General features: G+C 43.1%; 1 protein-coding gene across 1 annotated transcript; it reads right to left on the bottom strand.

Moving 5' to 3' along the window:
* Window positions 1-7,115: 7,115 nt before the first annotated feature.
* On the bottom strand, window positions 7,116-9,998 carry LOC121553298 (Hermansky-Pudlak syndrome 6 protein-like). Its single transcript, XM_045211461.1, has 3 exons — window positions 9,953-9,998; window positions 7,518-9,865; window positions 7,116-7,412 (listed from the first exon to the last, which is right to left on the bottom strand). The coding sequence occupies exons 1-3, from the start codon at window positions 9,996-9,998 to the stop codon at window positions 7,116-7,118; spliced, it is 2,691 nt and encodes an 896-aa protein (XP_045067396.1).
* Window positions 9,999-14,627: the final 4,629 nt, after the last annotated feature.

The raw sequence follows: 14,627 nt of genomic DNA on the forward strand, positions 1-14,627 counted from the left end.
GTAGTATGTTTCTGATAGGATAGCATCAGCGGCCAATAGAAACGAGTTCTGCATTTGATTATTGTTTACAAGATGCAGTCTAAAAATTGAACAAGTCAATCGATGCGTTTAGGTTTACAGCACAAATCCACCTGAATCAGCCTCTCAGCATCACAATGGGGGAGCGAGGGAGGTGGGGGATGGAAGCGTGGGTATCAGGGGTGGAATTTGAACCTATTGACGGATCTGCAGTGTTCTAGCCTCTTGGAGCAGCCTTGCTCTCCCTCTCCATCCACAGCAGGGTTATCTAACACAGAGAGAGTGCGTCCCCATTGTTTTCAGGCTGTTGGCATCACTCCAGGGGATCCTCGAACCGAGAGTGCAGACTACAATCTGACGCAAGACAATTAGTGGGTGTCTCCGCCACCCTTGTCCTCTGTGCACCTCCCTTCCCTCCCACCATTCTCTCCCCTCTCCATAGTTAATGATAATTCCATCCGTGATGAGACCCTTCTCGCACACCCGAGGACCCTGCCTGGCTGGTGTGAAACAAATCAGAGACGCTCACACACAGTTCCATAGCCATGACAAATAAGAAGTGGCGCTGCTCAGCAAACACGGTAAGGTCATTCTTCTCATAGTTAACACACAGGAGAAACACACACAACATTGAACCCACTGCATTCACATTAATCCTTTGACTTGTTCACACACAAGGCTGTGTAGAGCTCTAAAGAGATTTGGTCATCGCAGGGCTTTGGCCATATTGAGGTTAAAATCCAAAGCCATGGGAGCAGTGGGTCATGTGTCCTGAATGTAACTCTAGTAAATTGAGTGTTTCCTCCATTTCTGTGACTGGTCTGTTTGAGCTATCTTGCCAACTCCTATGGCACAAACAGATCTGGGACCAGGCTAGTTTAAACAAAGGGTAACAACAATGTTTGTGTTACTCAGAGTGAGTTGGCAATGTCAACGACCTAACAAACCAGAACAACCTATGGGAGCCATGCCATATGGTGAGGATGATGAACTATTCACAAAACATTCAAGGGCACTTCTCACATTGATACACATACTGGGCACATTCTAGATAGACACATTCTAAGGCCTGCGTAGAATATCAGGTCTTTACCACAGCACTATGATATAATGATCTTGTAAACTGTGCAAGCTTGCACATAATATGGTTATCTGGAACGCACCCAATGACACAACTACTGTAGTTCGTCTGTGTAACTGACTGTTTCTGCTGTTAGAAACACTACATTGTTGGCTTGGCAAGACAACGACCAGTTAGCGTAAATCAGAAATAGCCTGACAAAATACAATACAATCAAACAGTATATTCCAAAATAGAAAACATTCACAAACAAACAGAGACCATGTTGAAGTTTTAACTTTGATTTAATAACACACGTATGTTGCATTCATTCATAAATACCCAAACATTTTATATTTGTGTGGCTGAAAAGTAAGCACTGCAGAAGGCTAAAGTACTGTACATGGAACAGTTTTCACAGCCGATGGGAAAATAAACATTTTGATAACAGGCAATAAAAAAGGGGAACTCCACCTGTCAAAATGGAGCAAAGGCAAATAATCAAAATACTTCCTTTTCAGAGCACATTCACCTTTCTGGATTGAATAGTAGGATACTAGTCAATGGGATTTTCTGTTATTGTCATATTCTAAAGCTTTATACTCCATTAAAGTCATTGAGCCATCCAATCCGACTGGTTTCAGTTTCATTCTGGCACAAGCTTCACTTATTGATCAATCAATGTCAATGATTGGCCAGAGAGAATATACACAGTCTGTGATTAAAGGTCATGAAAATCAAGAGACATTTTGGCCCTCCAGGACTTATGCTGTGCACCCGACACACTAGGATATGCTAGGACATACTCATCATATGCACAGTGAAACAAACAGAACAGAATGTCATCACAAGTCACAGCATCTCATGAGTCATATCCTGCATCCCAATTCTCAACCCTTTTCACTCTAGTATGCACTCCCCAACATGGATTTAAAAGCATAGGATTGGTGTAATAACCCATGCTTTCACTAGCCCTCCGCTGTTTAATCTATGTGGGGTATTTCCTTGAATCACTTCAAGGAAAAGGGTGGAGAATTTGGGCATAGAACAAATTCATCTTTGGCTCTCAGAGCAGGCGACCAGTATTTCCTGGCCGAGTCATGTGATCAGGAAAAACACATCGCCCCATCTCACACACACACCATCACATGGTCACCATCCCATGGTCCTGACTGCTGTATCTATAGCAGTGGTGGTGACTGCCTTAGAGCAGATATGTGACCCTAGGTTGTGAATGAGGAGCAGCAGCTCTCTGAAGGAACTCAGTCTGTCCAGTTTTCCAATGCCTCGCAAAGGAGGTTGGGAACGTGTTTACTGGCCTCATAAATGCTAGTCAGCAAGCTAATATTTAGAAGAAATAAAAAAACGTGTTTGGCTAGAGTTATGCTAACTTGTTTGCAATCCCTTTAGCGTTGATGGCTAGCTTCTTGACTAACTAGAGGTTAGCTGGCTACTTGGCTACAGTAGTAGCTACAGCCATCAGTTGTTGTTGTATTATCATATTCTGCCTATTCCACCATTTGTAGAATGCATACTGGCGTTTGAATATAGCACGGGAACGGACACAATGTGGACATGGTGGACAAATTTAAATGTAAACGGATGAGGTGTTCGGAATTCCATGATCAGAACTCCATTATCAGAATACAAAAGCTGCATGAACTGTCATGTCTAGACACGGGCTTAGAGACTTACCCAGAAAGAGACTCACAGCTGTAATTGCTGCCAAAGGTTATTTGAACATGTTTTGACTCAGGGGTATGAATACTTATGTAAATTAGATATTTCTGTATTTATTTTTCAATAAACTTGCAAAAATGTCTAAAAACATGTTTTCACTTTGTCATTATGGGGTATTGTGTACATGGGTGAGAAGAAGAAAAAATAAAGCAATTTAATCCATTTTGAATTCCGGCTGTAACAACAAAATGTGGAATAAGTCAAGGGTATGTACACTTTCTGAAGGCACTGTATTTCAGTGATAATGCCCGAGAAGCCAGTGTTTGGAGGATATATTGGCACATAATCAGAACTCCATTATCATTCTAAATGTTCCATTGCCATACTGGCTGGCAACGTTCTTATCCCTTGCTTGCTAGCTAGCCAACTACAGCTAACTTACAGTTACATCAAAAAGTGCAGCCAGAATAACAGCAAAGTAGCTGCATTTGCATAAGCTGTTTTTTAGTTACATTTATTTGGAGACATCCATAACAATAAGCTAATGAGGCGCGATTTCGCCTGGCATAGAAAATGTGCTCACTCGTCAGGACACTGTTGTTCAGAGGAGCTAGCCAACAACACAGCTAAAACAATCACTTCAAATTGAAGCTGGAAAGAGTGCAAACGAACTGCACTTCGTTTCGTTTGACCTTTTTTCAATGTACATTTCTTTGTATATATCCATAAAAAGGATGCCAGCTGATTCATGATTTCGACTTGCTGAGAAATGCTGCCTGTCTGTCTGTCTCGTCCCGACACGTTCATTACTATGTGACAGCTGGAGATCGAATTTGAATATCGAATATTTGAAACAATGTTGCAAATGTCGGTGAGACAGACGGCAAGGTTAATACAAATCTCCGCTGTTGAAAACTAAATGTTAGTCTAAAATAAAATGTTAGATAATGTCTAGATGCTTTTAATAGTGGAGATCAAGCTTATAAAGTGCCTGGCTGGGCTGATGAGACAGTGGATTGCGCAGTCAGATGGAACAGAGTAAATAGGCATTTTAATGTCATAGATTTAGGCGGTGGTAACTTGTGGAATAGACTCCGGCTGGAATGTGATTTTAACCAATCAGCATTCAGGATTAGACCCACCCGTTGTATAAATCTGGATATGACTACAGAAGTGAATAATCTCAAACAATTAGATGGTAACTTTGCAAGTAAAGTTGTGAGGCTTGCTAAAGCTCTTTAAAAGTATTTTTGTAGTAACGGAAGAAGTTTCCAAAGTTTTACTTTACTATTTAAAGTAAAGAAGTTACATATTGTCAGTTATAAAAATAAATTGGTCTGATTACTTTGATAGACTACTATATCAACCTTATTCTTTTTTCGATTGTGGGGCAGTTGAATCACAAAAATGTCTAAACTACAAAATAAAAGACATAATACAAAGCGATCTTCTGTCAGAAGATGTGAATAAAAGGCAGGATAATGTTGACAACACTCTTAGGAAAGTGAAGCAACTGAATAATTCATGCTTGGGGTTTCAGAAAATAGATGCACAATTTTAGAAAATAAGAATTTAGGCACTTTAAAACAATCATCTTTATCCATTGTGCTTCATGTACAAGGTTTGATCTCCAGCCTTAAACATTTAACCCAGGCATGACAAGTAAACAATAATGGGATGTTCTATAATACTGACAATTGGGTAGCTACTCATCTGTCTGTACGTGTGTGTAAACCATGTGGCAGAAGACTGAGGGGGAGAATGCTATCAGAGGAGAGAGAAAGAGGAGACAGAGAGCAGAGATGGTGACAGGGAATGCTAACAAAAGAAAGAGAGAATACCACAGTGGATAGACAGAGAGAGAAAATGTTAGGAGGGTCTTACATCTATAATGACATTACAGTCAACGGGCCCATGCAGGGAGATGTGACCTGGTGCAGCGTGTCTAGTTTGTGTGTGTGTGCACGTGGTGTGTGCATGTCTGCACTGTGTGTGTGTGTGCGATATGCCTTGGGTTGGGCCTATCCCAACCCCACTAAGGGCATAACAGAGTTATCCCAAATTCAATTACAGGAGCTTGAAGACAGTGAGTCAGCTCTCCTCTACAGGGAAGTTTGGTAGGAATGTACTAGGTGGTACTGAAGAAAGAGACTAGAGAGAAGGACAGGGGAGAGACTGGAGAGAGGGCTAAGAAGAGAATGGAAAGAGACAGAGAGAATGCAGAGAGGATTTTAAGAAGTAGGAAGTGATATTCATCTACACCTAGAAGAAAATGGACATACTTTTTTACTGAAGAGCTGTATATCTCTTGAATAAATGTGTTTCACCATAGCTTTTTCCACTGCTGCTGGAAAAGGTGTCACTATGTCAATGTTATGGTCAAACAGACACGGTTTAGTAAAATGTAGTTTAAGTTTTGAGCGTGACTGTTGACTGACTTTATGAGTAACATAAACTAAATGCAGAAGTCACGTACCAGAGATTAAACCTTTACCCCCTAAAGCCCAGGGTTAAAAATATTCTAAACAAATAAACATTGAACAAAAGAGGTTTGTGGATCAGGGTCCGATAACTGTATCACAATGACTGACAAAGGGCTTTCGATTATCATTCGTTTTAAAGTACAGTAGAACACCTGGGACGATTTGACAGATCCGGGTTGTGTACAGTAGGCACGAAATAGAAGATCATATTTTGAAGCACAGGAGGCACTACCTGAACATGACAATGTTCATTGTAGCGTTAACATTTTGATAACAAAATAAAAAAAAGAGGGTAGTTAATGGGTTTCTACCATATTACAGACAAGAATGGTAGCTTTGTGACATGCACATATAATAACATCAATACATACTGAGTATACCAATCATTAGGAACACCTTCCTAATATTGAGTTGCACTCCCCCCTTTGCCCTCAGAACAGCCTCAATTTGACGGGGCATGGACTCTAGATGGTGTCGAAAGCATTCCACAGTGATGCTGGCCCATGTTGGCTCCAATGCTTCCCACAGTTGTGTCAAGTTGGCTGGATGTCCTTTGGGTGGTGGACCATTCTTGATACACACAAGAAACTGTTGAGAGTGAAAAACCCAGCAGCATTGCAGTTCTTGACACAAACCGGTGCGCCTGGCACCTACTACTATACCCTGTTCAAAGGCACTTACATTTTTTGTCTTGCCCATTAACCCTCAGAATAGCACACATTCTCAAGGCTTAAAAATCTTTCTTTAACCCGTCTCCTCATCTTCATCTACACTGATTGAAGTGGATTAGACGAGTGACATCAATAAGGGATCATAGCTTTCACCTGGTCAGTCTCTCATGGAAAGTGCAGGTGTCCTTAATGTTTTGTATACTCAGTGTATATTTAAGCAATAAGGCACGAGGGGGTGTGGTATATGGCCAACATACCATGGCTAAGGACTGTTCTTCTGCACGACGCAACACGGAGTGCCTGGATACAGCCCTTAGCCGTGGTATATTGGCCATATACCACAAACCCCAGAGGTGCCTAATTGCTATCATAAACTGGTTATCAACGTAATTAGAGTAGTACAAATAAATGTCATACCCGTGGTATACCACGGCTGTCAGCCAATCAGCATTCAGGGCTCGAACCACCCAGTTTATAATAGGCTATTAATGTTCTTTCGATTAAGTGTATCAAATGCAAGGCAACTCTTAGTTAGCATTCTACTCTGTGTGCATTCCTGATCACACAATACTTAAATAACACCACGTATATATACACATTTTAAAATACAAAATGAAGAGAGGTATGTACAATGGTAGGATTTAGTAGTCATTTTATAACCTGGAATAACTTTAAAGTGATATTTTGTTCGGAATGTAAGCTGTCAGCTATGGCCATTCATCTGCCTATGATTGACAACAGCACATAAACTAATATAAAGCCTGCCTAAAAGGAGGACATTTTGTTTTGTTGGCCGACTTAATTGTTTAGGCACAGCCCTGCTCCAGTGTAGAGGAAGCACTGAAGAGATGCTAGTTTAATGCTGTTCAATAGCAGATTAAACCCATTTCAATCTAACAACCCACTACCACACATCAATCAACAGAAATGTAAATACTGGTATTAATAGTTCTTCAGTTCTTTTTACTCATATGCTTTGGCTGTTAAAAGGTTTTCGTAGCTAACTGCACATCAAGTAGAGTAACATGAAGATATCTCCCCAACTTAGTAAGGCTGGGAATGTCCATAGAGCTCTTCTTTTCTGTACAGAGCAGAGAGACAGTGTGTGTGTGTGTGTTTATGGTATAGCAGGATAAGGTTTGACAGGTTGTGGGAGAGTCAGACGGGGGTTTTGTGGTGAGAGTCAAGTGTGTGTGTGTGTTCTCAGACGGGGTAAGGAGGTGAGGTCACCCTGCCCCCGGGAACAGTCCTGTGTTTAGAAGTGTTGTGTTGATCCAAGATGGCCACCGTGTTGCTGATGACATCATGATTGTGTTGCTGAGCTAAGCCTATGCTAGACTCGGTGGTAGCCCTGGGCAGTCCTTTAGCCTGGCGAGGGGGCGTGGGAGGGGGGAACGAGGGCGACTGGAGGATGTCAGCATACCGTTGGTTGGGCCTGGTCTCTCTCTGTAGAACTCTACTGAGCAACGGCTTCAACAACCCAATGGTCAACTGGCTGGACTGGGGATCAGCAATGGTAGAGGAGGATGGGGAGGAAGAGGAGAGGGAGGAAGAGAAGGGAGGGACATTTGAGGAGGAGGATGATGAGGGTATATTTTTCAGCACCATGTTGAGTATGGCCGTGACTGTGAGCTCTTCAGGACACAGAGCCCATAGGAGGTCTAGGTATGGATCCAAGTCTCGATGCTGGGCCACCTCATACAGTAATGTGGTAAAGATATCCTTGTTCAGTAAGGGACTCTGCCTGCAGAACCTCTGGGCCACTTCGGTGACCCTCTCCCACTGCCGTCTCCCCATCAAGATTCTCAGAGCCTGGAGGACCGCGTTGGGTCTACCACTCACCAGGAGAAGATCCACCTCCAAGTCCTGGTTTTGTTCATAATCTGGGTCTTGTTTCAGGTCTGATCCGGGGCCGGGCAGAGGCAGAGCCGACAGGGCGCGTTTATACAGGGGCAGGCTCTCTCCGTTCTCAGCTGATCCCCTACCTCCAGAGTATCTCCAGGTGGAGCCACCCAAGCCTAGACCCATCCCCAAGCTCGCCGAGGTCTGCTGCTTCTCGGCTAGCTCCAGGAACCTGGGCAGCCAGCTGGGCTGGAAGCGGAAGACGGAGTGGCACAGGAGCTCGAAGACGGGCATGGCCGAGTTAGCGGCAGTAGGGCTGGAGTTGGAGCTAAGGCTGGGGCTAGGTTTCAAACTAGGGCTGGTGCTGGAGCAAGGTTTGGGTGACTTGTGTTTAGGCTGGCTGTTGCCATTGGTGTAGGGCAGGTTTGCAGGGACAGTATTGGCCTGTACGGGGCTGAGGACAGTCTTCCAGACCTCTGGGGGTGCTTTAGAGGACAGAGAGCCCTCTCCGTTGCAATGTAGCTGCAGAGCGCTCTGCGTGGCCCTCCAGGCCTGACCGGGGAACAGGCTGAAGATGGAGTTGAGGTAGCGTAGAGAGTCTCGGTCGAGCTCTGACGACAAGAGGAGTCTCCCCACCTCCTGCTGCACTAGACTCTCACACACCTCCTCCACCTCCCCCTCCTTCCCCCTCACCAATCCCCCCTTTACCTCCTCTAGAGAGACCAGCCCCTTCAGTTCAGCCTCCAGGGACCCCAGCAGCTTCTCCTGCCCTCCCCCGCCTCCCCCTGCACCGCTCTGGGATAATTCCACTCCCCTCTGTTCCCCGCTCTGGAGGTAGTCTCTGACGATGTTGGCCAGAGAGATAGGAGCCTGGAACATCCCTCCTCTCTTTAACTTCTCCACAGTAAGCTGAGTGCTGCTGAGACTTCTCTGTTGGTAATACTTACAGGCCTCCTCGAACACTACCTCTACCAGTAGAGCTGCGGGGCTGATGCTCTCCCCCGTACCCAGGGACGGGGCCTTCTGCTCGGGGTCGGAGTCGTGGCCCTGGGGGTCCCCCTCCCGGAGCATCACCACAAACAGGCCGGTCTCTGACAGCAGTTGTGGTGCCTGCTTCTCGGTCCCGTAGAGCAGCCCCTCTCTCTTCAGAGCTATCTTCTCCAGCTCCACGCCACACGTAGTGTCAATCAGGTAGAGGGTCCGTCCGATGGTCAGAGCCAGGGTGTCCTGGTACACGTTCAGGCTGTTATGGGCACCGCTGCTGGCCAGGCAGTTGTCAGCTAGTTTGTAGATCTGTCGTAACACCCCATCCTTCTGTAGTAGACTGACCCAGCCTGTGCTGAGCAGTAGTAACAGGCCTCCACTGCCAGTAGGGGAGTAGCCATAGATTTTTGGGGGGTTAAGGGCTGATAGGTACCCCATGCAGTCTGTTACCAATCTCTTAAAGTCGGATTCTTTAGTAGAGGGAGAGTGTTTTCGAAGGAGAGTACCTTTACAGGTGCTGCTCACTCTGAATGTGTCATGCTGGGGGGACCACGTGAGAAAGAATTTGGAGAGGGCCATGGTGGATTTGTCTTTCAAATCAGGTAGCAGGTAAACATTCTCACCTGAGCTGATGACGTTGTAGCGGGGGTTGTTGTGCAGAGCGATTTTCACGCCATCTAAACTGACAGCCGTTTCCCCCACCTCATAGGTCCGTTTGCAGATGCAGTACCTGAAGTTGTTGGTCGCGTTGACAGGTGAGGAGCTCTCTGATAGAGGCCTCTCCTCACACCAGAAGATGTAGTTCGGACTGGCCGAGACAGAGATGACTTTAGCCCGGGGACTGTTGCAGAGGTCCGCAGTGTGCAGGAGATGCCATCCCCCTTTGAGTTCCAGAAATTTCCAAAACTCTGCTTTTCCATTCTCGAATATGACAGCTAGCACAGCAACACCCCCTTCTCTGTTGTTGTTGTCGTCGTCAAAATACACAATATCCACAATGGGCACAGTCCGAGTCAGCCCCAAATCTAGGTGCTTTTGGCTCTGGATCAGCTGCGGTCTCTGATATTTGTCAAAAGTCATGAGACCAGCCTTGGGTTTGCGGAGAATGACATGAATGTGGCGTCCATCTGGACTCACGCGCACATCTGACAGATTACTTTTGCAACTACTGTTATTTGAATAAATCTGTTTTAGATACTCGTTTAAATCTGTACCTCTAGTAAAGTCTCCGAAATCTGCCACTTGTTCCAACACTCGCATCATGTCTACAGAGCTTGGTAGATGGGCAGAGAAGGTATTCGATCAGCAGCTAGCACAAATCCTAACTCACTCAGTCATGATGCTTGCTGGATCCCTTAAACTCGTAGCAATCCATGTTTGCGGTTAAATCACCCGATTTTCGTCTGCTTTACTAATCACATTTCTGTCGATGAAAATGTCTCTAACTATGTAGTTATCGACATTTCAAAACAGTTTAAATCTTATCCGTAAAACAAATTAGCAAGCTAGTTATCTGGATGCTTAGCTACCTCCTGACATCACGAGTATATTAATTTCCGGATACAAGATTTGTTTTCTTAAAGGGGAGGAGTGGAGAGTTACCACAGCCACAAATGGCTATTTCTAAAATATTTGTTAAAATCAGATTTTAAACCTAACATTAACACTAACATTAACCACACTGCTAACCTTATGCCTAACCCTAGTCTTAAATTAAGACCAAAAAGCAAATTTTTGTTTTCATGAATTTTTACGATACAGCCTTTGTGGCTGTGGTAACTAGTGAAAACAAGGATAAAGACGTATCAGAAAGAATGCATCACAACAATACTAGCTAGAGAGAAAACGTAACTGTCTCTATTTTTCCATCTTCAGCTTGACTTCGCTTGTGAAATGATTTGGTAGGAGTCAGGATAACTAAATAATCGCAAATTAGTGCCATACAACACTTACAAAGTTACTCCTAACATTTTTTTCGAAAAACGTTCATGAAAATGATGTGACTGAATGACGAAATCGCTGAAGTTTACTATACTTTGTTCTTATGGTACTTTCAAGACAACAACAAAAAAAACAAGGTCAAATCATGACGTCAGTGATCTTCAGGTCAGAAAGACTGAGCTCTAGAAAGATGCCAGTTTCCACTTCAGGGCTGCCAACTTTCAAAGATTCTATAGCTTGGAGTGAGATTTCCTACCCTGAATGTCATTGGCTCCACCCCAAGATGGGGGTACTGGGGGTCCACCCCTACGAAAAATAAAATGTTTTAAAGATAATTTCCTGCAATTTTCATATTGCTAAGGCCTTTGACCAGGATGGAATGAAAATGTTTAAAAATCACAGGTCGGGTGTATTCAGGATTCTTTTAGTTGAATACACACTCAAAATGCGACGATTTGGTTTGAAGTTACTTTGAGATTATTTGGGCATGACATTTAGAGTATGCTAACTGGGGGACATTGAATTACATTGGTTAGAAAATGCTAATATTAATTGTTGGTGGCAGTGGCTAACCATCTAATGGATTGCAGTCTCTCCTTGTCCATAAGAAACAAACATGTAAATATGTAATTCATTTGGGTGACCTAGTATATCCCTTTAAAATATGACCTAGAAAATCCTGCCTAGAGGTAGCTCCCCAAGAAGGTTAAGTACCCCTGATGTTCATGATTCCTACAAACTACTCCGCATTCAATAAAAATCGAATGAATATCAATCTTCACGTGGCTGAGGCGAGGCTGAGTTGCAAACCCTTCCATTGTCTTACTCTACATCAGTGTTTCTCAACTCCAATCCTCCAGGACCCCCAACAATACACATTTTTGTTGTAGCCCCAGACAAACTCACCTGATTCATCTAATTGAGGGCTTGAGGATTAGTTGACAAGTGGAATCAGGTGTGCTTGTCCGGGGCTACAACAAAAATAGTATGTGCTGTTGGGGGTACTCAATGACTGGAATTGGGAAACACTGCTCTACGCCGGCAACATCTTTTGCATTTATGCCTACCATTTCTGCACAATACTAAAACGACAAAACAAGATATTTGAGGCATGGGGCATTTCAATATGACCTATTCTCATTTTATGACAGCCTATATTCAACACTGTCCATAAATGTTTACATAAATGCATAGACACAAGTTGGCATATCAGATTTCAAATAGCCTAATTACACCAGCAAAACTGGTAAGAAGTGAAATAATAAAAGTCTGGGGAATAACAGTAGTGTTCTTGCCAAATAAATTAGACAGATATGACCTCCTGAAGACAAGATGACATAGCCTAAATCTGCCCATCCACCCAACACAAATTACTGTAACTTTCAATGTATTGTCCTCCCACTAGAAACAGTTACACATTTGGGTTCACAAAATGTTTTGGCAAAATAATGTTCATAATACCATTAGAAAAATCAGGTCACCCTACAAAAATTCCTTCTGAATTCTTCCTTTTCGATGTTACAGCCTAATGAACCTAGTGAATTGACAATGACCAAGCAAGGTGAATATGTAGCCTATATGCCGCATTCATGGGCTAGTCAGAACTAGAAAACTAGGACATTTCCGACATGCTAACTGTTTTTACACGTGCCGCATTCAACGAATCAGCAAGTTGGATATTTCATAGTTTCCTAGTTCCGACTAGCATATGAACATGGCAATAGATCTGAGCTCATGCAAGTAGTAGTAGCCTAGGCTATATTGTCACATGCTGTCAAAAGGAAGCATTCTGTGACAGGACAGAAGTGACAGCAAATTAATTTGTTGACAGTTATGTGTACAAAACAGCGCTACAAGTTGCCATGCTGCTTTTTTGACAATTGACTTTATGAACTTTGTTCAGCAGAGAACGAACATGCCTGTCCGGGCACAGGTAAGTCTCTAAGAGCTTTTCACATCTGGATTGTGCAACATTGGCCATTATTATTTTCAAAATTCTTCAAGCTCTGTCAATTTGGTTGTTGATTATTGCTAGGCAACGATTCTCAGGTCTTGCCATAGATTTTCAAGTAGATTTAAGTCAAAACTGTAACTCGGCCACTCAGGAACATTCACTGTCTTCTTGGTAAGCAACTCCAGTGTAGATTTGGCCATGTGTTTTAGGTTATTGTCCTGCTGAAAGGTGAATTCATCTCCCAGTGTCTGGTGGAAAGCAGACAACCAGGTTTTCTTCTAGGATATTGCCTATGCATAGCTGATATGGCTTAACGATTACAAGCATACACATGATGCAGCCACCACTATGCTTGAAAATATGGAGAGTGGTACTCAGTAATGTGTTGTATTGGATTTGTCCCAAACATAACACTTTGTATTCAGGACCAAAAGTTAATTGCTTTGCCACATTTTTTGCAGTATTACTTTAGTGCCTTGATGCAAACAGGATGCATGTTTTGGAATATTTTTTATTCCGTACAGAGTTCCTTCTTTTCACTCTGTCAGTTAGGTTAATATTGTGGAGTAACTACAATGTTGTTTATCCATCCTCAATTTTCTTCTATCACAGCCATTAAACTCTGTAACTATTTTAAAGTCTCCATTGGCCTCTTGGTGAAATCCCTGAGCGGTTTCCTTCCTCTCTGGCAACTGAGATAGGAAGGACGCCTGTATCTTTGTAGTGACTGGGTGTATTGATACAACATCCAAAGTTTAATTAATAACTTCACCATGATCTAAGGGATATTCAATGTCTGCTTTAAAACATATTTTACCCATCTACCAATTGGTTCCCTTCTTTGCGAGGCATTGGAAAATCTCCCTGATCTTTGTCGTTGAATCTGTGTTTGAAATTCACTGCTCGACTGAGGGACCTTACAAGTGGCGATTTTAGCATGTAAATCTTGGTGGGGCAATCTCAAAAAAAGCTTTCTCTTCAGCACCATGGAGTGAATCCTTACCACTGCTACACCTGGCTATCAGCAGAGCATTGTCCTGGCAGCGAAACAGTTCATTCAGCCTCATTTACTGCCTTTAAAAAAAACATAGCTGATATGGCTGACTTGCTTAAACAAATGTAGTTTCTACTGACAATTGAGATGTACAAACTATGGCATAAGGGGACAACGAGTTGATAAGAGGCAATCCGTAATTTCAATTAAGACATTAATGAGTGTGCTACGACGGACGTAGTCAATATAACTATTTATTCAGCACATTTGAAATGGACAGTGACATAATTCAGAACATGGGTCATTCTTACAGTATTCTCTATGTACACCAAGTCAGAACCGTAGGATAAATAAAGGGGTCATATAAGCAGACAATGAAAGCTCTTACAATATTCAATGATTACATTTCTCTAAAACAGGCTATAGGCTACATGTGCACCATCAAGTCAGAACAGTAGGCTAAGTTATAAGGGGGAAAGGGACCAAATGATTAGGGTGAGGCACATGGGCTACTAACAGCTTACTACACAACATACACTTAGTATTACTTTCTTAGCTACAGTATACATATCTCCCTGGCATATTACATAATTTATGCAGCAGCATACAATACATTTTTGGACTTACCTTGTTGTGCTGTGCTCACTTGAACAGAAAGGTGGTGCGGCGGTCCTTGTCGGCAAAATTTGTCATCAAATCATGAAGTCAGTGATCTTCAGGTCGGAGCTCTAGAAAGAGGCCCGAGTTCCCGACTTGGAATTCCGAGTTGGATGACCGTTCAAAACGTATTTTCCTAGTCGGAGCTCATGCTGGATTGACAGCATGGCCAATGTATTCAAACTTTTCTGTCCCGTGATGTTGAATGTTTATCCTTTTAAGCTTGGAAAAGAGACAGAGTCAATGTGCGGGGGTACAGGTTAGTTGAGGTAATTGAGGTAATATGTACATGTAGGTAGGGGTAAAGTGACTATGCACAGATAATTAACAACGAGTAGCAGCA

This window comes from Coregonus clupeaformis, chromosome 37, assembly GCF_020615455.1.
Source record: "Coregonus clupeaformis isolate EN_2021a chromosome 37, ASM2061545v1, whole genome shotgun sequence".
Taxonomy (NCBI): domain Eukaryota; kingdom Metazoa; phylum Chordata; class Actinopteri; order Salmoniformes; family Salmonidae; genus Coregonus; species Coregonus clupeaformis.